At 39.5% G+C, this 22,586-nt stretch overlaps 1 protein-coding gene across 1 annotated transcript in view; it reads left to right on the plus strand.

Annotated features, from left to right (window-relative positions):
* Positions 1-22,586, plus strand: part of LOC124721608 (microtubule-associated serine/threonine-protein kinase 3) — a 263,031-nt gene that overhangs the window by 39,012 nt on the left and 201,433 nt on the right. Inside the window, exons 5-6 of the mRNA XM_047246660.1 lie at positions 13,248-13,326; positions 14,870-15,033. Coding sequence (XP_047102616.1) covers positions 13,248-13,326; positions 14,870-15,033 — 243 coding nt within the window. The remainder of the gene's footprint in view (positions 1-13,247; positions 13,327-14,869; positions 15,034-22,586) is intronic.

Genomic DNA, 22,586 nt, shown 5'->3' on the forward strand with positions numbered 1-22,586 from the left:
TCCATGAATAATGCTATGCCTTCTGGAAGTTGAAAAAATGTTTTAAAACAATGCCTTGACTTGACCAGTGTGCTTCAGAAAAATGCTGCATGTTGACATAGTTACAGTGTAGCTCTGCAAGGAAAGATTTATACAGTTGATGTCTCAAATCATACGATCTAGTTTTATTAACTGTTTTTACAATTACGTCCATAACACCAGAAACCAATAAGTAAAAGTGTGATGGTGCTCAACACGATATCTATAGATATCTTCAGAGAAAGTTTAGGAAATGTAAACTGGGAAGATGTATATAATGAGCCAAATGCTAATTATAAATGCAGCATATTTCTTGATAAATTTATATCCCTTTCTGAACATTGTTTTCCAAAGAAAATGACTAAATGTAACATCATAAACTTTTCAAAGGAACCTTGGATTACTACAGGTATTAAAGTGTCTTCAGAAAGAAAAAGAAAACTGTATGAGACAGCAAGAACTGTAAAGATCCAGAAGTAGTTTTACACTCTAAAAATTATTGTAACATACTGAGAAAAGTTGTAAGGATATAAAGAAATATGTATGTTATAGAAGAAATTAACAACTCCAGCAATAAAATCAAATCAATATGGAATGTTATTAGAAGGGAGACAGGAAAAGTAACCACTGGGGTAGGTAGTATTACTGTTGAAGAGAATGAGACCATCTTAACCAATGGTACACAGGTTGCCAATGTATTTAACAATCACTCCTTAAGTGTAGGATAAAAAATTGGTGAGAATAGTTCAAAAGAAAAAGCCAGGCTGTACATGGAAGAGTCAGTTTTGAAAAATTTTAGTCAGATTAAGTGTCATCTAGCAACCTCTTGTGAAATAAGGAAAATTATTAAATCTTTGAAAAATAAATGTTCTGTTGGAGTAGATGACATCTCTGACAAGTTATTAAAACAATGTGGAGCAATTACAGCTGGTGTTTTGTGTCACATATGTAATGCATCACTGACTCAGGGTATTTTTCCAGACAGGTTAAAATATGCCATTGTCAGGCCTCTCTACAAAAAGGGGGAAACCACAGATGTCAATAATTACCGGCCAGTACCCTTGCTTACAGCATTTTCAAAAACGTTTGAGAAAGTAATGTACTCGAGTGGTTAGCCATCTCAACAGTAATGGGATACTTAGTAAATCACAGTTTGGATTTCAGAAATGCTGTTCCACTGATACAGCAATATACAATTTCACTGTCCACATAATAGAGTCTTTAAATAGTAAAATGTCACCTGTTGGAATATTCTGTGACTTATCCAAAGCATTTGATTGTATGAACCATGACATCATGTTAGAGAAATTACAATTATATGGTATAAATGGAACAGCATATGAGTGGTTTAAATCGTATCTACAGAACAGGAAGCAAAAAGTCTCTTTATATGCTTCAATTGATTAAAAGGAGTTTGCCACTTCATTTAACTGGGGTGAAATTACGTTAGTTGTTCCACAAGGTTCGATCATGGATCCCCTCCTGTTCTTGATATATGTGAATGACCTCCCTTCTTCAGTGAAACAAGAGACTGAACTGACACTGTTTGCTGATGATACAAGCATAATTATTAATCCAGTAAAAGAAAGTCCGATAGAAAATGATACAAATAAGGTCTTTGGAAAAGTTATTAATTGGTTTTCTGCAAATGGGCTTTCTCTGAACTTTGAAAAAACACAGTACATCTAATTTTCTGCTGCAAAAAGTATAATTCCTTCAATAAACATAACACATCAAAAGAAGTCAGTAGCCAGGGTAGAGCATATTAAGTTTTTGGGTGTACATATGGATGAGACTCTTAATTGGAAAAGTCATATTTTGGATCTCCTAAAGCAACTAGGTTCAGCAACTTTTGCAATCAGAATAATTGCCAATTTTGAGGATGTAGAAATTAGTAAGCTAACATACTTTTCATACTTCCACTCTCTGATGTCATACGGATAATATTCTGGGGGGGGGGGGGGGGGGGCGGGCAACTCAACATTTAGGCAAAAGCTGTTCATGTGTGGGGTTCATAGTCGCACATCTTGTAGACATCTGTTTAAAAGGTTAGGAATTCTTACAACTGCTTCACAGTACATTTACTCAGTAATGAAATTTTTTCTCAACAACATGGACCAGTTAAAAATCAACAGCAACATTCATGATTACAATACCAGAAAAAAGAAAGACCTACACTATCCTTTACTTAACCCATCTTTGTCACAGAAAGGGGTAAAATATGCTGCTATAAAACTTTTTGATAAATTACCAGATGAAATAAAATGTCTGGCAGACAGCAGCAATAGTTTCAAAAACAAATTGATATCATACCTCCTTGACAACTCCTTCTATACCATAGATGAATTCTTGAATATGAGTAAATAAATCTGGAGATATAACACATGCATTTTGTGCCATTTAAGGGAATGGGATAGATAATAGAAATATTTAGGTATAACACTATAATGTAAAAAAAAAAAAAAAAAACCAAACACCCTTGTTTCCTGTGCGCACTTCTTGTGCATTTTACATGTTCCACATCGTAACGGTTTTTCCGTGCTATTGATCAAGGGAACACGTAACCAACTAACCAACCACTTATTTTGGCACACTTTGTCAGCAGATTAAAACGATGTAGGACACTGTGTATTGCTGATATTCCCTACTGGGTACCAACTGCTTTCATCTAAATTTTTTTTTAATTCAAAACAAGAACACCAGACTTTTGACCGATTTGTCAACAATGTTTCCTAAGCAAGAAAATATGTTGTCAGCCACAGTTGTACATTGCATTGACACTAAATCAGAGAGTTCTCTCTCATGATGAACTCAGCATCAACACCTCTTGCAAATACAGCATGCTGAGCAACATCTGTTACATACCTACCTTCATCCAAACACACAGAAGGAAACCCAAATGTTTATTTCTGTCTCTCAGTTGTATTTCCACATTGTTGACCATTTCTTCGGTGCGTCTGCAAACTGTTCTCCATGAAGGACAGACTGCTTCAAAAACAGAAACACTAGTGCACACAAGGTTGTTGCAGAAGCAGCAAAACACTCTTCAACAAATTCTCTATCACTGTAGGGATGCACCGTTTTGGCTGTTTTTAAGATCTGTGCGATAGCTCACTCTCATTGCACCATCATTGTGGATGATATGGTTCTCTTTATATAAATACATTACAAAGAAGGGGTAGAATCGAGGGCAAAAATCACATAATGCTTTACAAATAACACTAATATTTTCAAGAAATGACAAGCGAGGTGTGTTCAAAAAGAAATGAACTTTTGAAATAAGGCACCAACTGGCAGAAGGAGCATTCTGCAGCTACTGGGTGCATTTAGTGATAGATTTAGATAACAAGCTGCCATTTGCTGCATTTTGCTCTGCCTTTTAATAAGCGAGCTACAGCGGCTGATGTGAGCGTTTGCACAAGATGTTCATCGGATTAGTGTCAAAGGGACAATGAGCACTTAGAGAGAGAGAGAGTGAGAGTGAGAGTGAGTGTGTGTGTGTGTGTGTGTGTGTGTGTGTGTGTGTGTGTGTGCACGCGCACTACAAATTGCACAAAACGTGCACAAATTGGTCAAAGATAAAGATGATGATAGTACTGTTTACTACAAAGGTGTTGTCCATCAGGATTTTGTGCCACATGGTCATATAGTAAACAAGGAAGTCTACCAGGGAATCCTAATGCACATCAGTAGTGCACAACCTTGTGTGCACTACTGTTTCTGTTTTTGAAGCAGTCTATCCTTCATGGAGAACAGTTTGCAAATGCACCGAAGAAATGGTCAACAATATGGAAATACAACTGAGAGATAGAACTAAATGTTTGGGTTTCCTTCTCTGTATGTTTGGATGAAGGTAGGGATGTAACAAATGTTGCTCAGAATGCTGCATTTGCAAGAGGTGTTGACGCCAAGTTCAACATGAGGGAGAACTCTTTGATTTAGTGTCAATGCAAAGTATGCTGTATGCAAGAAGGTTTGTAGAAAAATCAGACTTGGATGTTGCATTATAACAACACACCAGCTCATACTTCACTCCTTGTCCACAGATGTGTAGCAAATATTCACATTGCCGTTGTGCCCCACACCTGTTTCTCAGGAGCTAGCCCCAGCACACTTTTCCTTGTTTCCCGAACTTAATAGCCCGTTTAAATGACATTATTTCCAAATCATAAAGGAGATTCAGGACAATATGACAAGAGACATGCATGCAAAAAAGAAGAAAATCCGTTCCAGGGGGCTTTCCATAAATGGAAGAAATGATGGCAGTGGTGTATTTCCAATTGAGGGGAGTATTTGTAGGGGGACAATGTTTAACCCTCGAGCAGGCGCGCCATTTTTCAAAACACGGGCGGGCGCGCGGTGCACTTTGTACACATGTGTAGAATAGCTGTTTTTATGTTACCAAGCTAAACATGTATCATCAAAATCACAGTTTAATCTCAGTTTACTTAAACAATGAAAAAATAAACTTACACAATATGAGCTAAACCACTGTTTTATTAAACAATAATCAAATAAACTCTCACTATAACACTCTGTTGCCAAGGACGTGTGTTAGCGACAATAATGACCCACTCAAAGCATTAAACAGTGCAGTTGCATCAGATCCCAGCCAGCTGCTTGTTCGATCACTAATTATCTCATAGACAACTGCCTCAATGTGGGATTATGTTGCTAGTTCCTAATCACGGTCATTTTTTTGCATAGATCGTAAATTTTTTCTCACCTGGCTCACTTCGTACTTTATATTACTGCTGCTCACTTGGACATATGACAACACAATTTATCATTGTTTTATGTGAAGCAATAATGAAGGAATAGGTATGGGTTTGCAGTTGTGAAACCACAATGGAACTGCAGAAAATCATTTTATTTTTGGTTGGCGGACTTTATACACAGATGCGCTCGCTCGAGGGTTAATATGTTGAACAATACACAGTAAAGGTGTTATAGCAAAAGTTTGATTTCATTTTGAACATACCTTTTGTATTTATATGGACTTCATTCATACTCTCTTTTCTGTTTTAGCTCGAAGTTTGGTAGGAATTGAAAATATCGCTTCACATTGTACTTCTTCACATTGATAAAATGGTATTACAAAACAGACACCGAGGGCTTGTTTGTGTTTAAATAAAAAAGTTCCCCCCCCCCCCCCCCCCCCCCCCCCCCTCTGTGGGTTAAAGTGTAGGGATTTGACTGATTTTTGTGTTGAATATCTTAACTTCTCCTAAGCCGTTTTCTTCTCACCAATTTTGTCCTGTCATGAATGCCAAAGATGTTTAAGAGACAAACCTGACTTGAAGTATACAGGTCCGTCTTGCCGTGCGCATGTTGGTAACAAACAAGCGATGTTAGCAGAGAGGTGGAAGACAAACTGCTGGCTAATGGCTTGTGTGGGCAAGCAGTGTGGGTGCTGATGCCTGCGGGGTGCATTTGCCCATCCCTAGTCTGGGTGAATGAGTGATCTGGCCGTGCATTATCAGCCAATGTGACCTTGCTATGTTGGTACTGTGAATGACCGAAAGCAAGGGTAAAGTACAACCTTCATATTTTATGAGGACATGCAGCTCTACTGCATGGTTTAATGATGATAGCATTCTCTGGGTAAAATATTCCTGAAGTAAAATAGTCCCCCATTTGGATCTCCACATGAGTACTACTTAGGGGGATGTTGTCATCAGAAAAAACAAATTTGGCATTCTACAGGTTTGAGCATGGAATGTTAGATCACTTAAGCTGGTTGGTAAGTTGGAGAACTTGAAAATATAAATGGATAAGTTGAAGTTGGGTATAGTGGGAATTAATGAAGTGTGGTGACAGGAGGAACAGACTATCTGGTAATGTAAGTATACGTTACCAACATACAATCAACTAGGGATAATACGGGAATGAATAAGAAAATAGGATTTGGGTGACTAGTGATACAGGAACAACAGCTCAGATGGAAAGCCACTACTAAGCAAAACAGAGAAGATTGAAATGTGGAAGAAATATATATAAAGGTTATAAAAAGGAAAAATACTGGAAAACATTATTGTGGAAAAGGAATAGGATGTGAATGAAGATCAGAAGGGGGTTACAGCACTGCAAGAACGTCGTGACAGGGCTGAAATATCTTAAGTTTAAACAATGTATCTGGAGTAGATGACATGGGAGGACCAACCATGACAAAACTGTTGGTATGCAAGATACGAGGCAGGCAAAATACCCTTGTTCTCCATTAAGAATGTAATAATCTCGATTCCATAGGAGCTATATGCTGACTACAGAACCATGTGTGGTTGCAAAATACTGATGTGCTATTTACAGGAGAATGGAAGGACTGGTAGAAGGCAGCCTCAGAGAACATCGGTTTGGGCTCTAGAGAAATGTAGGAACATGTGAGACAGTACTGACCATACCACATATCTTAGAAGGAAAGTGAAACTACCTGAAGAAAGGCAGACTTACGTTTATAGCATTTGTAGATTTGGTAAAAGCTTTTAACGATATTGAGTGGAATACCCTCTTTGAAATTTTGAAGGTAGGAGGGATAAAGTGCATTGAGCAAAAGGATATTTACTGTATTTATTCGAATCTAAGCCGCACCTGAAAAATGAGACTTGAAATCAAGAAAAAAAAATTTTCCCGAATCGTAAGCCGCACCTGAAATTTGAGACTCGAAATTCAAGGGGAGAGAAAAGTTTTAGGCCGCACCTCCATATTGAAACAAAGTTGGTCCATTGTAATATGAGACACAATTTAGGTAGAATAAATGACGATACAGCTACAGTAGTTTGGTTAGAGTCGTAAGCTAAGCAGTTAAGCTTTACCAGGTAGCCATTGCTATGCGTCAGACGTGCTTCATCTGGTTTGAATCGGTTGCTTATTTTTCTTTGATCTGATAAGTGCCGTTCTCTTTGTTATAGGCATTTACGTCACTCTGGGCTGAAAATGCATTATTGTACTGTGTCATGCATTGTTTGTCGCATTCTGATGATAAGTGTTTACGACCTGTCGCCGCTCGCGGCATGGCTTGCTTTTGTGCGCGCTACCACTGCTTACAATAGAAAAAAAGAGGAATTGTCTCATTAGCAAAACAATGGCAAGAGACTGCTATTTGTTGTTACTTACACTGCTGCTTTCTTTGTTAATGATCAACAAGAACCAAATAATAGACTGCATATGATAGATGTTCTGAACGAGAGTTTAGCTAAAATTTTTCTCCGTTTGAAAATCTTTGCAAACGCCTCTTTTGTACATTACATTCTGCACAGAAATTAGTCATCTTAGATTTAAAAATCTAGTCAATTGCCATTGCCGTGCTTCATTTCTGATTGTATCACTATTAGGCATAAGAATAATATGAATATAAACATGACATGATATGTATATTCTTCCGCATTTGCTGCTGTCTCACACTAGCTTCGTAGGTTATTAGGCAGACAGGATTTAAATGAGATAGCAGCAAACACGAAAGAATACATCTCAAAATGTTTATATTCATATTATTCTTATGTTGAAGAGAATACTGCAGGTGATTCGCAATTCATAAAAGTTCCTATTAGCAACCATCTCTCCTCACAGGTAGGAAAAAATTCAGAACATAGGAGTTGGCCATATTGACAAACATCCCAAATAGTCTTCCCAGTCGGATTTTCGTAGTACATTGAAATGCTGCTACATTCAAAGATGAACAACACGGAATTTGTATTTACTTCGTTCGATAATGTGTGAAAATGCAGTGGTCGAAACTCGAGGAGGAAAAAAAAAAGCTCGTCTTACACTTTTTTTTTTTTTACTGATGCAGAGGTTTTGGCACCAGTATTTATCTTTGTGCCTGCAAAGCATGCCTGTGTAGCGCTACATATATTCGACGGCAGAAGTTAGTTGTGACGGCACCTACCAACATTTTTCAGAACTTCCGCTTACTTGGCACTCGATTCTAAGCCGCAGGCAGTTTTTTGGATTACAAAAACCGGAAAAAAAAGTGTGGCTTGGATTCGAGTAAATACAGTACTACTTGTATGGAAACTAGACTGCATAATCAATACACAGTCTTTACCCTATGTGAGATGATACATAAATCCTTTCAGCTGTTTTCTCGTAACTTGATAGATAATTTTTCCATTATAAAATAACCACTTCTTCGTCAGTGTTCCCAGTGAGCACATGTATCTCATAGAATATTTAATGATAGATGTAATGACTCACCTGCACCACTTATTGACAAGGCGATTCTGGTGCATGCCTGCCCAGTCTTTCCTGATGGGCTGTAGCTATAACAACTCCACAGACAAACTTGGCACCACTCTGGGGCACACTGTTTGTGCTATGTACTTTTTAATTACTCTGTTTTATCTCTTTGACAAGCCAATGTGACACCAGTGTTTTATAAATGGAGTGTGCTCTCATTATGCTTGTACAGTTCATGCAGAGTAGTATTATTTCCAGAAGGTATGTAAAATATTGTGATCTCGGTTTTATGTGGCTGTTTGAACGTGTATACTCGTACACATTTATGCAGATTGTCGTAGTAATGTTCTTCTTCTGATATACTGTGGATCCAAAGATGACAGCTAGACCTGTAGAAAGTGGTCATTAAGGAAATAAAAATATTTCGATGTATGATTTTGGCTGCAAAACATCTTGTTTATCAATAAAGATTACATCGCACCCAGCAACGTGCACAACTTGTGTAACAAAATCACTGATAATAGCCAAAGAAGTGAGGATATAAAATGTAGACTGGCAGTGACAAGAAGTGTTTCTGAAGAAGAGAAATTTCTTAACATTAAATATAAATTTAAGTGTCGGCAAGTCTTAATTTTGAAAGTATTTGTCAGGAGTGTAGCCTTGTAGGGAAGGGAAATGTGAGCGATAAGCATTTTGGGCACGAAGAGAATAGAAGGTTTTAAAAAGAAATGTGGTTCTACAGAAGAATTCTGAAGATTGAAATGTTACTTAGAATAACTAACAAATAGGTACCAAATTCAATCTGGGAGAAATGAAATCTGAGGCTCAACTGTACTAATAGAAGTCAGTTCATGGGTTTCACCTTGAGAAATCAGTGAATAGCCATTGCACCTCAACCACCGCCACAACTCCAATACAGTTAGGTAACTGAATAATGAAGGATGAATAAACAATTTGACTCTCATTGAGCAGGTATTTAGAAAAATCACAGCTGACTTTATCAAAGTGACCAACTTTAAACTGGCTGTGAATCGATAACTGGCTATTCAGTCGATTTTCCTCATTCCAGCAAAGCTTGAGACACTATTTTTACACAGCATTTGCAAAAATGAAAAACTTGGTATCTGTTGTCACATGTAAGGAACCTTTGAATTGAATTGTATAGGGTACAAACAGTATATGTTGGAGACATGATATGTCTTTGCTTTGTGCCACAGTTTTACAAGTAATTTGGGACTTATCCATTTTTGTGACTTTATAAAGTCTTATTTAGACTAGCTGCATTTTGCTTTATTTAAAGCATCTTTAGTGGTCAAGTTTTGACTTATTTATAGTTTTCATGCATATGCAAAGCACCAAAGAGGGATGTGAATGTATAAGAACATGGAAATTAGTAAATATTGTATACCAAGACAGTGCAGTGTGCCAAAAATCAAATGAACAATGCATGGAAATAATGTAGGAGCCAATAAACTGAACTTTGAAGATACTATAAATAAAGTGAAACTCGTTTGGTCCAAATAAGAGTTTACATGGGCACAAAAAATGGAATAACTTATGTATTACTTATACTGGGTATGATAAAATAGTGTCTTGTCAGAGACATACTGCTTGGCATCTTTGGAACCTTTTGTGTTCTCTCTCTTTCTCTCTTTTGATTCTCTCATTGTAACTGCAATGTGTTTTCACACATCATGTGATTGTCAAACCAGAAAATCTTATGTCAAATATAAACTCCTTTAATCAAGGTCTCCAAGCTGTTTGACTGGTTTGACGAAACTGAATCTGTGCTAAAACCTATACAATATCATGGATGAACAACCAATCCGTTTATATGTGCACAAATCCAGTCTACATGCAGTTCAAAATAATAAAGAATTCTCCTTTAATTCCTCAATGAGAAATCTAATTATAATACTAAATGAATGTTTAATTTTGGAATGAAATTTCTTTATCTGTACAATGGAAAGTGTATGTGTCACTCCACATTTTTCAAAAACACACAGATATTTTTCCACACACAATGAATGGAAAATTTCGTAAGAGTAAGTTTTACCCTCTTCAATTATTGTGGTGTGCTGCAACACAGTCCTGTTACTAGCAGCTTGATTACAGGTATACCACACTATATGATCACAGTATGCCTTCCTATAGTGAACTTCCTGGGATACATTCAGTATCACACACTTAGCTTGCTTTATCAACTACTTAATAATCACAATCCCAAATATCTATCCTCAAGTATATCATTCCTTCAGTGACACCATTAGCAAAGTGCCAGATCCTTACAGAACGGATTAAATCCAGTCACTCCTCACATCACAAGTGTTTGTGTTAAGTCCATCAGTATTGCAGCCACTTGATTATGGAATAACCAGCCCTATAAGATCAGAAAAGAAACAAATTTTACCTGCATGAAATTTTCACTCTGCAGTGGAGTGTGCACTACTATGAAACTTTCTGGCAGATTAATACTGTTTGCTGGACCAAGACTCAAACTAGGGACCTTTGCCTTTCGCAGCCAAGTGCTCTACTGACTGAGCTACCTAAGCATTACTCTGGCATACAGTTTTAATCTCCCAGGAAGTTTCATATCGGTGCACACTTGGCTGCAATGTGAAAATTTCCTTCAGGAAACATCCCCCAAGCTGTGGCTAAACCATTTCTCCACAATATCTTTTCTTCCATGAGTGCTAGTCTAGCAGGTTTCACAGGAGAGCTTCTGTGAAGTTTGGAAAGGTAGGAGACTAGGTGCTGACGGAAGTAAAGCTGTGAGGACAGGTTGTGAGTTGTGCCTGGATAGCTCAGTTGGTAGAGCACTTACCCGTAAAAGGTGAAGGTCCCGAGTTCTAATCTCAATGTAGGACTCAAATTTAATCTGCCAGGAAGTTTCATAAATTTTAGCTATTTCAAACATAAACTGACGGACTGTCTTTTCAAATAATAGTAGCTTTTCTGTTCCTCCTGAGTACATATGCACCATGTTCCCCATTCTAAATATTATTAACAAAAAATCTTTGATACATTTTAACACCTTGCTTTCTTTTCCTCTATTTAATTTTTTTCTTTTTCTGCTCATATTATATGTTTGATTGTATTATATTGTAGTTCTTGTAGTGTAAACAGCCTATATTTTCCGATGTACTGTCTGTCATATAAAAATACACTAACAGAAAAAACTGCAACTTCAAAAAATAATTAATGTGGAGTAATGAAATTTTGGGAATACATTTGTCTAGGTAACATATTTAAGTGATTAACATTGCAAAATCACAGGTGAATGTAAGTGCGAGAAAGCCATAGCAAATGTGAAATGCTGGTACATTAATATCCGATGTAACTGCCAGAATGTTGAATGTGAGCATGCAAACATGAATGCATTGTGTTTTAGAGATCCCGGATGTCAGTTTGTGGGGTGGAGTTCCATGCCTGTTGCACTTTGTTGGCCAATACAGGGACAGCTGATGCTGTTTGAGGATGATGATGGAGTTGTTGTCCAATGACGTCTCATATGTGCTTGACTGGAGACAGATTGGGTGATCGAGCAGGCCAAGGCAACATGTCAACTCTCTGTAGAGCATGTTTTGTTGCTACAGTGGTATGTAGGTGAGCGTTATTCTGTTGGAAAGCACAACCCCAATACTGTTCATGAGTGGCAGCACAATGGGTTGAATAACCAGACTGACGTACAGTTTTCAGGGAGGGTGCTTGAAATAACTGCAAGAGTGCTCCTGCTATGATGCAAACCATAACTCCATGCGTAGGTCCAGTGTGTCTAGCACACAGACAGATTGGTAACAGGTCCTCAGCTGGCCTGCTCCTAACCAACACACGGCCATCACTGGCACTGAGACAGAACCAGATTTCACTAGAAAACACAACAGACCTCCACCATGCCCTTCAATGAGCTTTCACGCCACACCACTGAAGGTGCAAATTACAGTGTTTCAGGCTCAGTGGAATGCACACTACAATGCATCTGGCTTGGTGCTGTCCTTGAAGTACTGATTCGTAACAGTTCATTGTGTCACCTGCTGCAGATGCAGTACGTGTGCCAGAGCCATATGCTGAACAAGATAGTCTTCACTCTTGATAGTGCCATGTGACCGTCTGGAGACCAGTCTTCTTGTGACCATACATTTCCTTGACCACCGCTGCCAGCAATCATGTACAGTGACTACATTCCTGCCAAGTCTTTCTGCAATTTCACAGAAGGATCATCCAGCTTCTTGTAGCCCTATTACATGACATCATTCAAACTCGGTGAGGTGTCGATAAAGGTGTCTGTGTTGCCTCAAAGGTATTATTGACTAACATCAACTCACCACATCCAATCTCAAAAGTAACTAACATCCAAGACAGTTGCAGCTTGCATTCAAAGCAAACCTGATTTGTATCCTCTTAGTAGTGCTACTAGTGCCACTCTACTGTAACTGGCACGAAATTTGAATAGACATTATCTTTGAGATGCAGAAACACTCCTACCAACTTTCGTTTATGTCACAACTCCTTCTTGGTGTTGTGATTCTTTTTTTTCCCTTAATGTATTTTTGCTTCCACTGTAAACTGTAAGGAGTTTGGATTGATTTAAAATAGATTTTGGGTATCAAGCAAAAAAATAGAAGAAAAGTTGCTCCTGAATGTTCCACCAGAAGGTGAACATAAATATAAGTAGGCAGAATAAATTGGTTGGGAGTTCAGATGTTTCCATTTCGATATAGTGTGTAGGTAGGAATATAAAGACAAGTAAGACAGCATAATATTGCACAAGAGGAGAAGGAAGAGTAATGGTAATGAGACCAAACACGCAAATGCGAGGCCCCCTCCCTCCCACAAAGCGCGCGCGCGCACACACACACACACACACACACACACACACACACACACAATGTCATAAATTCTGTGACTGCACAATAATTGGCAGATTGTCAGGTGAACTTGTATGTGAAGTTACAGAAGCAGTTAGCTGAATACTGCTTTGTTGCTTTGATTTGTTTTCATATCACAGCAATCTTATATTCACACAATTAACTGAGAAGAAATTATTGTTTCAGAGGTGATGGAAGAAGATGGTCTGTTGCATCTCTGCCTTCATCTGGCTATGGGACAACACCTGGAAGTTCTAATGTGTCGGTAAGTAAATGTGCATTAGTTAATGCTTCTGGGGGGTTGTGACATTTCTTTTGTCAGGCATACTGTGTAAAATGGCCACAAACAAGACCATAAATAATATAAGCAGGCCATTGAGTAGAAATTGAATGTGTGTGGTTCCCCCTCATGAACCACTAGGCCAAAAGGCTCTCTCTGTCTACATCCCACAGCTCTGCTTCACATATGTCTCCTTTGGGAAATTTTAATGCATATGTAATGTAATGGCGATCTTCCGGTAGTTGCTTCAGAGACTGAGGTGCTTGAGCTCATCTTTGTCAAAAGTTCTTTTCCTCCGACAATGGGCTAGAGCTATGGGATCATTTTGTGCCATTAATTTTTGTTATGCTTCAGTGCATTATAAATTTAATGTTTTCTATTAACTTATGAATAGTTGTTCTCATAAATAACTTCTAATACATAAAATAGTTTAACACTACTGTAAAGTTCTGTCTGCTTAGTAAACCACGAATAACCAAATAGGTTTAGCAGTAACCAGAGAAACTCTTCACAAAAAGGCAGAAGCATGCATTTATCAGACTTTGTTAGTCTTCATAGTTCTTTAAAGAGTCATGAAATGCAATTCCAGTGTAATATGTCTCACAATTTGGTAAACAACATACTTGAATCGTTGCCATAATTTAATATTTTTAGTGATGGTTGCTGTAAAGTTGTGTAGTTCACTTTCAGTGCTCATATATCGTGATCATATACTGTGAGCTAATATTGTCTGGCCTACATAGTAAATTATCATCTTACTGGTTTCTTACTAATGTGTGTCAATATGAATATGTAATTATCTAATACACTGAAACATAACATCTCCCTGGCAAAAGACAATGAACTTGCAACAGTCTAATGTATTCCAGAAGGTTATAATATTATTATGGATGAATTTTTATAAATTACACGATAGTTCATTATCAGATATCAGATGTGTGGCTCAGTGGTTAAGTGTCAGACTACAAACCTAGGGAATCAGGTTTTATTTCACAGTTGGTCCTAGAATTTTTTTCTTTTACTTACTGCACTATTGTGTGGAGTTTATGTTAAACTGTAGGTTTTCCTATAAATGACTGGATAAGTAGGTTCAATGGTTGTGGGAAGGCAAGGAATGAGACCTCCAACAATTCTATGCCTAGTGAAGCTCTGCGCTTCTGATAACCAAACTTTGAGTTCCTTTCATATACCAGTTCCAGATTGAGGAATATTCCACACTTAACTCCATTATCATTGCTGTAATATTTAACTTTTTTTTACCAATTCGTCTTTCATTGGTTAATGTGAGGTGACTGAGCACATTTGTGTGCAAGTATAAGGCTTCAAGTCCCCTAGAACTGGCTGGGAAAATTAGTTTCACAAGTAAGAGGAAAGCCAGAGCAAGCTTCTATTAGTATGACCAAGTCTATTGTCACTGTGTGGTGGTCAAACCATCCTTAAGGTTGCAAATAGCTTCACTTTGTGTTTTTTTCCATTTGCTGTCATAACTAAAATAATTAATAATGAGATTTGAAACTTTTTTTTTCAGTCACAGTGCTCTAGCCAGGAGAAACTACATCAGCTGCCAAATCTTCCTACTTCAGACGAACTTCAGATGCTGACATCACATTTCTCATCAAATGACAGCAATCCAAGCATAGATGATGATGGACGACGTTCTCCTTTCTATAGACCTAGATCGAGAAGCCTAAGGTAAGGTTACAGTCAGCCCCCCCTCTCTCTCCATCCCCCTCCCCTTCCCCCTCCATCTCCCCCCTCCCTCCATCTCCCCCCTCCCTCCATCTCCCCCCTCCCTCCATCTCCCCCCTCCCTCCATCTCCCCCCTCCCTCCAGCTCCCCCTCCCTCCATCTCCCCCTCCCCCTCCACCTGTGCGGCATGCAAGTGTGCGTGCATGCGTACATACATGCTCACGCCCACTTCCTCCTCCATCTCACCCCTGCACTTCTTTTCCCATCCACACTCCTACATCTACACCTCTTCTATTCTCACCACCATATTTCCTGTCATCCTTCCACCAACACCCCAACTCTTTAAAGTTTGAAACGTGTTCAGTTCTCTTTGTTTATTATTTTTGACACGTTTTTCCTTTCTAAAATTTTTCATAAATGCAGGCCATTTGGGGCGGGACATCTCACACAGCACAAAACCCAAGCATTGTGTGTTACAACCAAAAGCACCACTCATCTAAATGGATCAACACAAGCAACCAATATCCAGCACAGTAGCCAGCTGATTTGAATGCTGTGGAGTTTGTGCCTGTCTATTCTAAAGCACTAAGACACCAGGCAGTGGCTTCCCACACAAATAGCTATTGCTGTGATGTGGTAGTGGTTTACATCCAGATTGGGGTGACCCTTAGTACCAACACATACAAGAGAATTAAGCACTGCAGGAAAGTGTTCGTTATTTCAGTATATTATTCTCTTTACTACTGCAATCATTTTCATAGTGGTCACTGTGGTCTTATGTTTCCACCATCTTGTATACAAGGGTCACTCCAAAAGAAATGCACACTATTTTTGTAAAAATAAAGTTTTCATTCTGCGTGTATGAAAGTTTTACGGTGTGTAGGTACATCCTTCCCACTTGTTTTCAAACTTAGTTCAACCTGCTCCCGTGAGTGCCGCCGTCACAGCATGTCTTCAAGATCACTGCTACACTTGACGTTTGTCAGAAGCAACATGCTGTCATAGAATTCCTGTGCTGTGAAAATGAGACAGTGGGAAACATCCAAAAGAGGTTGAAAAAGGTGTATGGTGATGCTGCTGTTGATCGCAGTACAGTTAGTTGGTGGGCAAGCAGGTTACATGATGAAAGTGGGCATGACAATGTTGAGGGTTATCCTCACAGCGGCAGGCCTCGTACTGCACACACTCCAGACAATGTGCAGAGAGTTAACAAATTGGCGACTGCTGACAGACGCATCACAGTGAACAAATTGTCATGCTACATTGGGGTAGGGGAAGGAAGTTTTTGCAGAATACTGAAAGTGTTGGCATTAAAAAAGGTTTGTGCCAGGTGGGTTCACAGGATGTTGACAGTGTCTCACAAAGAAACAAGAAAAATGGTATGCAGTGAACTTTTGGAACAGTACGAGAATGGCGGAGATGAATTTCTTGGAGGAATTGTGACAGGTGATGAAACATCGCTCCATCATTTTTCGCCAGAGACAAAGATGTAATCAATGGAGTGGCATCATGCAAATTCACCCAAGGAAAAAAAAAAAGAAAATTCAAAACCACACCTTCTGCTGGAAAAGTTATGGCTATGGTGTTTTTCGATTCTGAAGGACTCTCGCTTGTGGACATCATGCCAAGTGGAACTACCATAAAGTCTGATGCGTATGTGACGACATTGAAGAAACTTAAAGCTCGACTGAGTTGTGTTCGACCACATCAGCAAAAGCAGGATGTTTTGCTGTTGCAAAACACATGCGTGGCCACATGTCAGTCAAAAAACCGTGGAAGCGATCACAAAACTTGGATGGACAACACTGAAACACCCGCCTTACAGTCCTGACCTGGCTCCATGTGACTATCATCTCTTTGGGAAACTGAAAGACACTCTTCGTGGATCAAGGTTTGAAGATGATGACTCCCTTGTGCACTCTGCCAAACAGTGGCTCCAACAGGTTGGTCCAGAATTTTACCGTGTGGTTATACAGGCGCTGGTTCCAAGGTGGCATAAGGCAGTTGAGAGGGATGGAAATTATGTGGAGAAATGAAAATATTGTTCCTAAAGGATGTATCTACACACTGTAAAACTTTCAAACATGTAGAATAAAAGATGGACTTAAAAAAAAAAATAGTGTGCATTTCTTTTGGAGTGAGCCTCGTACACCAGTGCTCCTTCAGTTGGTGAGACTAGACAACAATGCAAGAACCTCACATTCGATACCAAACCCTGACTTTTGACATGCCAATTACTCATGGTGCCATAAACAATACATCATAGAGAAAATGATGGTTTTCGTACATCTTGAGTGTTACCCATTCTGCAGACTGAACCCTACAATCTGTATCATCCTCGGTAAGATATTGTAACGTATGCTTTTTGTAAAGGTACCATTTGTGTGTAACAAAAGTCTCATTATCATTGTGCAGATGACCCCAGTTTCCTGGAAGATGTGTTGAGTACTTAACTCTGGAGTGAATGATGCCAGAATAGCAGCTGATGTTGCTTCGTCTGTAACCATTTTCAACCATACAACTTTCAATTTGTCTGCAACTGAGCCAGTTTCACAGAATTTTGCAAGAATCTTCATCACTGCCCTATGGGTAATGGGTGGTCTGTGTGGGTGGCTGAACCAAAGTTGCAGCAAAACAGGTGCATGCAATGACTGTTTTTACAGGTGGCTGTGCTTTGGGAGGAATAAGATAAACCTGTGACAAAACTGGTGTAGGATGTGCTAGGTGGGTGAGGGAACAGGCCTTGCACATGGGTCTTCCACAGAGGTATTACCCATGTGACAAAGGGTTGGGTGCAAGTGTGCTTTAATGATGGACTAGGCTATTGCAGAGATTGAGATGGTGACAGAATAACACTTTGGAAGCGGTGGAAAATATTGTGGGTAGAATGTTCCTCATTTCTGGGCGATATAAACAATCGAAGTCCTTGGAAAGGATGTAGTTCATTTGGTTCTGTCCGAGGTGATAAGCAGTCACTCGCCCAGTATGCTGAAAATTTTACTTAAGGCTTCCACTGACAGGAATTACCCCTCATGTGACTGGCATTACCCATTGTAGTCCACAGACAAGATTTCTCAAGCCATAACCATACAGACCAATAATCCTCTGATTGCTGCAAAGGGGCACACTCATCATCATCATCATCATCATCATCACCCCTGACTGGAACAACTAAAGTGAATTCTTCACCATGGCTTCGAATACAGATCATTATGTCTAGAAACGAAGAATACCCTAACCACAATTGTTCTCTCAGCTTCCCAAGAGCTGTTTCACAATTCACCAAATCTACACAGTATCCTTGTCCATCGTTAGGCCACACTTAAACCTAACCAAGTGCCACATGGATCATACCTCTCTGAAAGATCCAGGTGCAAGACCTGTCTGATACATCCACTCAAAAATGTAATCCAGTTCAGTCACATGGTTACACTTTTGTTATAGGCAGCAAGACCTATGAGAGCGGTCATGTCATATACCAGCTCTGGTGCAACTTTTGCAAAGCTTTATATGTCAGCATGACCACTAATGAAGTGTCTGCCCGAATGAATGGCAAACTGTGGCCAAGAGCAGAGTTGACCAAACAGTGTCAGAAAAAGTTGCTGGGCAGAACATGCTGAATTTCAACAGCTGCTTTACAATCTATGCCATCTGTATCCATCCCCACAATTACACAGGTGTGAGTTAATCTTGCAACATATGCTTCGATGCTATAATTTTCCTGGCTTCAGTCTTTGCTAACCGATACCCCACACCCACCTCTAACCCTGCCCAATGTAGCAGTCACCAACCAACATGGGGTCCAGATTGCCCGAGTCAGTTGTGACATGATCTGTGGAGTGTGTGGTGATCATGCTGTCAGCTTGGCTTTAGTTCTAATATTGTGCATTCTGTTTTTCATAGACAGAACTTGGATACAGCATGAACTGAACTTTGCTCTGGACTACAGAATTCAGTTAGCTTGCACTGTTTTTGAGGAGCATCCTGTATATATCTCTTCTTGTAAATCAGTCTGAGTGTCTGCGCCATATCATGTGTGAGCCTCCTTTACAAAAGTGAGTAAGTCTCTGGACCTGTGATGAATGCAAATCAGACATTGAATGTTTTTGTAATTAGGCAAGAGTGTGGGTTTCTCAGCCACAGAACACTTAACAACAACTTTTAACACAAATTGCATAGGGTTATCAAGAGCTAATGACAGTTATATTACAGGCTGTGCAAGCATTAGCAGCTGTAGTAGGAATGTTTCTCGCACATGACTTGCTTTGCTGCACATGCCACATGTGCCCCCATTGGCAAGCTACATACCAGAGGTGCAGAAAAAGGAGACACTTGCAAGAGGTATATTGTAGCAGTTCAGTTGCATATACATCACTACATCTGAAGGTGTGCCAAGCATCCAAAGTAGTCTGCAGAAGTGCAGACTACTTTGGGTGCAATCTAGCAAAGATATGAAGATGTGTTGATAGCCAAACACATTGTGAAATTACTTCTGGACACCCATACTCCTGTGTTCTTGGTCAGTAGAACTACTTACTTAAGTATATGATCACCACCTTTGCGGGCAGATGAGACAAATCTGTGGGGCTGTGAGCATCATGTGCCCTTGCTAGGAAGGTTTTCAGTTGCACACACTCACAATCAAATCACTCATTGAGTACATTTCATGTGGTAACGGACTTCAAAGTGGACAATGCTTTTGGAGCATATCCTTTCCATGCTTTTAGGTTTACAGTTCATGAAACAGTGCAGACGATGCAGTCAGGAGGACTCTGTGCTGCCTTAAAAGCTCTCTGTGATAGATACGCTTAAATCACCACATCTCGGTTAGGGAAGACAGCGGATTTCAAAGATAATGTTACTCTTAAAGCAAGCATTCTTCAAAGCTCATCCCTGCGTTCTTTTCTGTAAAGGACACCCTCAGAACAGATATGGGCAGTTTCACTCGTAAAGTCTTGGTAACGCCTCTTCACCATAGGCAGGGGGTCGCTCCCCTTCTAACACTACACAAACCCAATGGCACCTTGAGACTTAGTGATGATTTCCAAGTAAATACAAATTGCCAATGAAAGATTGAGTTAATTTCAGTTACACGCAGAAGACAAAAATATAGAATCAAGAATGGAAAAACCTAGTGAAAAATGTTTGATGTGTCTGAATTGATACCGATAAAATAAAGTAGCAAAATGAGAGACTTAGACATAAGTGAAAGAAATGTGATGAAAGAAATGTAGACAGTGGTAGCTCGTGGGCATACATTCTGGGCGTTCACAAATTTTTAGGTTCACATAAATTTGAGGGTATGAAATTAATAGTATCTACTGAATAACAGTCATGCTTATCAACAAGTTTATACAACTGCAACCCCTGCTAACATGCATAACTTACCTGACAAATGAAAGAATTGTTTTTGTGGAATTTAGTTGTTTTGTACAGAATTAAGTACAGTTTAGGTCAATAACAAAATAATGTGTAAGCTTTTGCAGCTCTCCATTTCATGTTTTTGTGTAAGTGGGAGTTTTCGTGATATCCATTTTTTTGGACAAATGTACAATTTTGTCACTCACTTGATCAAAGCATCTGTTCTCGGAGACCCTAGTTCTTTTGCGGCTAATTTTTCCTGGTAATTTACTTTTCTGCTCCCCGAATGAGATTTTCACTCTGCAGTGGAGTATGTGCTGATATGAAACTTCTGGTAGATTAAAGCTGTGTGCTGGACCGAGACTCAAACTCGAGACCTTTGCCTTTCGCACGCAAGTGCTCTACCAAGTGAGCTACCCAAGCACGACTCACAACCCGTCTCACAGCTTTACTTTTCTGTTAGCATTTGAAATAGGTTCAACATAGTTCATGTTTACACTACACACAACAGCCAATTCCTGCACAATAAACAATGAACTCCAAACACAATGCACCATTTGTGAAAACAATTAAACTCAAGTAGTAATGTCTTCCAACATGGTTACTTGACTAGAATACAAATGAGGTGCTGAGATCCACAAGAGCCTAAAGCCCACAGCCATCAAACCCACATTTAAGTGAATATCAGAGAAACCAGTGGTACAGCTTTTCCTGAATTTTCATATATACAATGCAGGCCTACAGCACAGATAAACCTCACTCACAGATTTCAGAAGCATGAATGAATGCTACAATCTCTCAATCAGCGGTGATGTGCTTTAGGCCTTTGTTTCTCAGCATCTCCAATGGATTACTGTATGATGAAGTTTATAACTTAATACTCATTCGGAAACCCATAAAATGGGTTTACTGTCAGTACTACTTTCACATATATTGATGTCCGATCTAATTTTACTACAGTGTATAGTGAGTTAATTAGCATATATGAGGAGTGGGCTATCATCTAGCGAGATTAATGTCAAGTGAACAGGAATAAAAGTCTGCTGCAGCATGCTACCACCTGGTGGCACTGACATAAATTTATAGTTGAGTGGCAAGGGCTAGCTGTGCACATCATGAACCATGCACATTTTTTATCAAATCCATATGTATTTGGCCCGTAAGCAATTATGTCACGTCAGTTGCGTGCACAGTTGAACGTGGGCTCGCAACCCTGATGCCAAGTTTCACGGAGTATATTGGAGCAGTAGTGTGGTAGATATAAGTGTCTTATGTTTCAGATTGCAGCATCTGTGTTACATGTAACAATATTCAAAGAAAAGTAACCAATAAATCTGCAAGATGTCAAAAGTTAGGGTGCTCTAGTGCTCCTACAGAGCAGCCACCAGTGCATGTAGATATAAATATCAGCATACAGACAGACAATCTCATGGAGCTTTCAGCTATGAATTACAAGAATCAAAATAACTGAGATGCCGAGTCAGTGATAGGCACAAAAACATAGCTGTGAGGCTTACCAGTCTTGTAAAGGTGAGTTACACATGATTAGTAGGTACCCATCCTGGTATATTAACAACAACAAGTATACTCAGGATATTCTTCAGAAACAATGCAAGCCAATTTAAGTCCCTAGTCCAAAGCAAAGTCCTGCCCACGCACTATCCAAGTTCAACCTATGACAAACAGAGTGTACAATATTAACACTTGAACCACTGGTCATGCACTTCACACATCACAACACAACATACTCAAGCCCCAGCCCAGGATCGATCTGGCATTGTCCCATCAGAGGGCACTTCAGATGGCCAGCGCCCTCTGGGTAGTGGCACCATGGTTTTCCATAGTAATGTTGGCCAGTACCACTAAATTCCTCACAGCAGTGACCACCACAGAAGAAGGAAGGTAGTGCCTGTTCCGGAGGAGCCAACCCTGGCAGTTGTGGATCAATACCATAGGTGTCACTGTGAACGACTTGAACAGGATGAGGTGGGATGGCAGTTACATGTGTTGTCACAGGATCGGAAGGTCTTCTGGGGGTGGAGAAACAAGTGAATGCTGACCAGGATGGTGGAGGTGAAGCTGATTTCAGTGACAGTGCTGAAGTTGGTGAGCAGAGGCCACAGCTTACATCATGGACCCATGGCAGACAGAGATCATCCCACGAATCCAGTCTGGGTGGCATAGAAGTTCATGGG

The sequence above is a fragment of the Schistocerca piceifrons genome, chromosome X (genome assembly GCF_021461385.2).
Source record: "Schistocerca piceifrons isolate TAMUIC-IGC-003096 chromosome X, iqSchPice1.1, whole genome shotgun sequence".
Lineage (NCBI taxonomy): Eukaryota > Metazoa > Arthropoda > Insecta > Orthoptera > Acrididae > Schistocerca > Schistocerca piceifrons.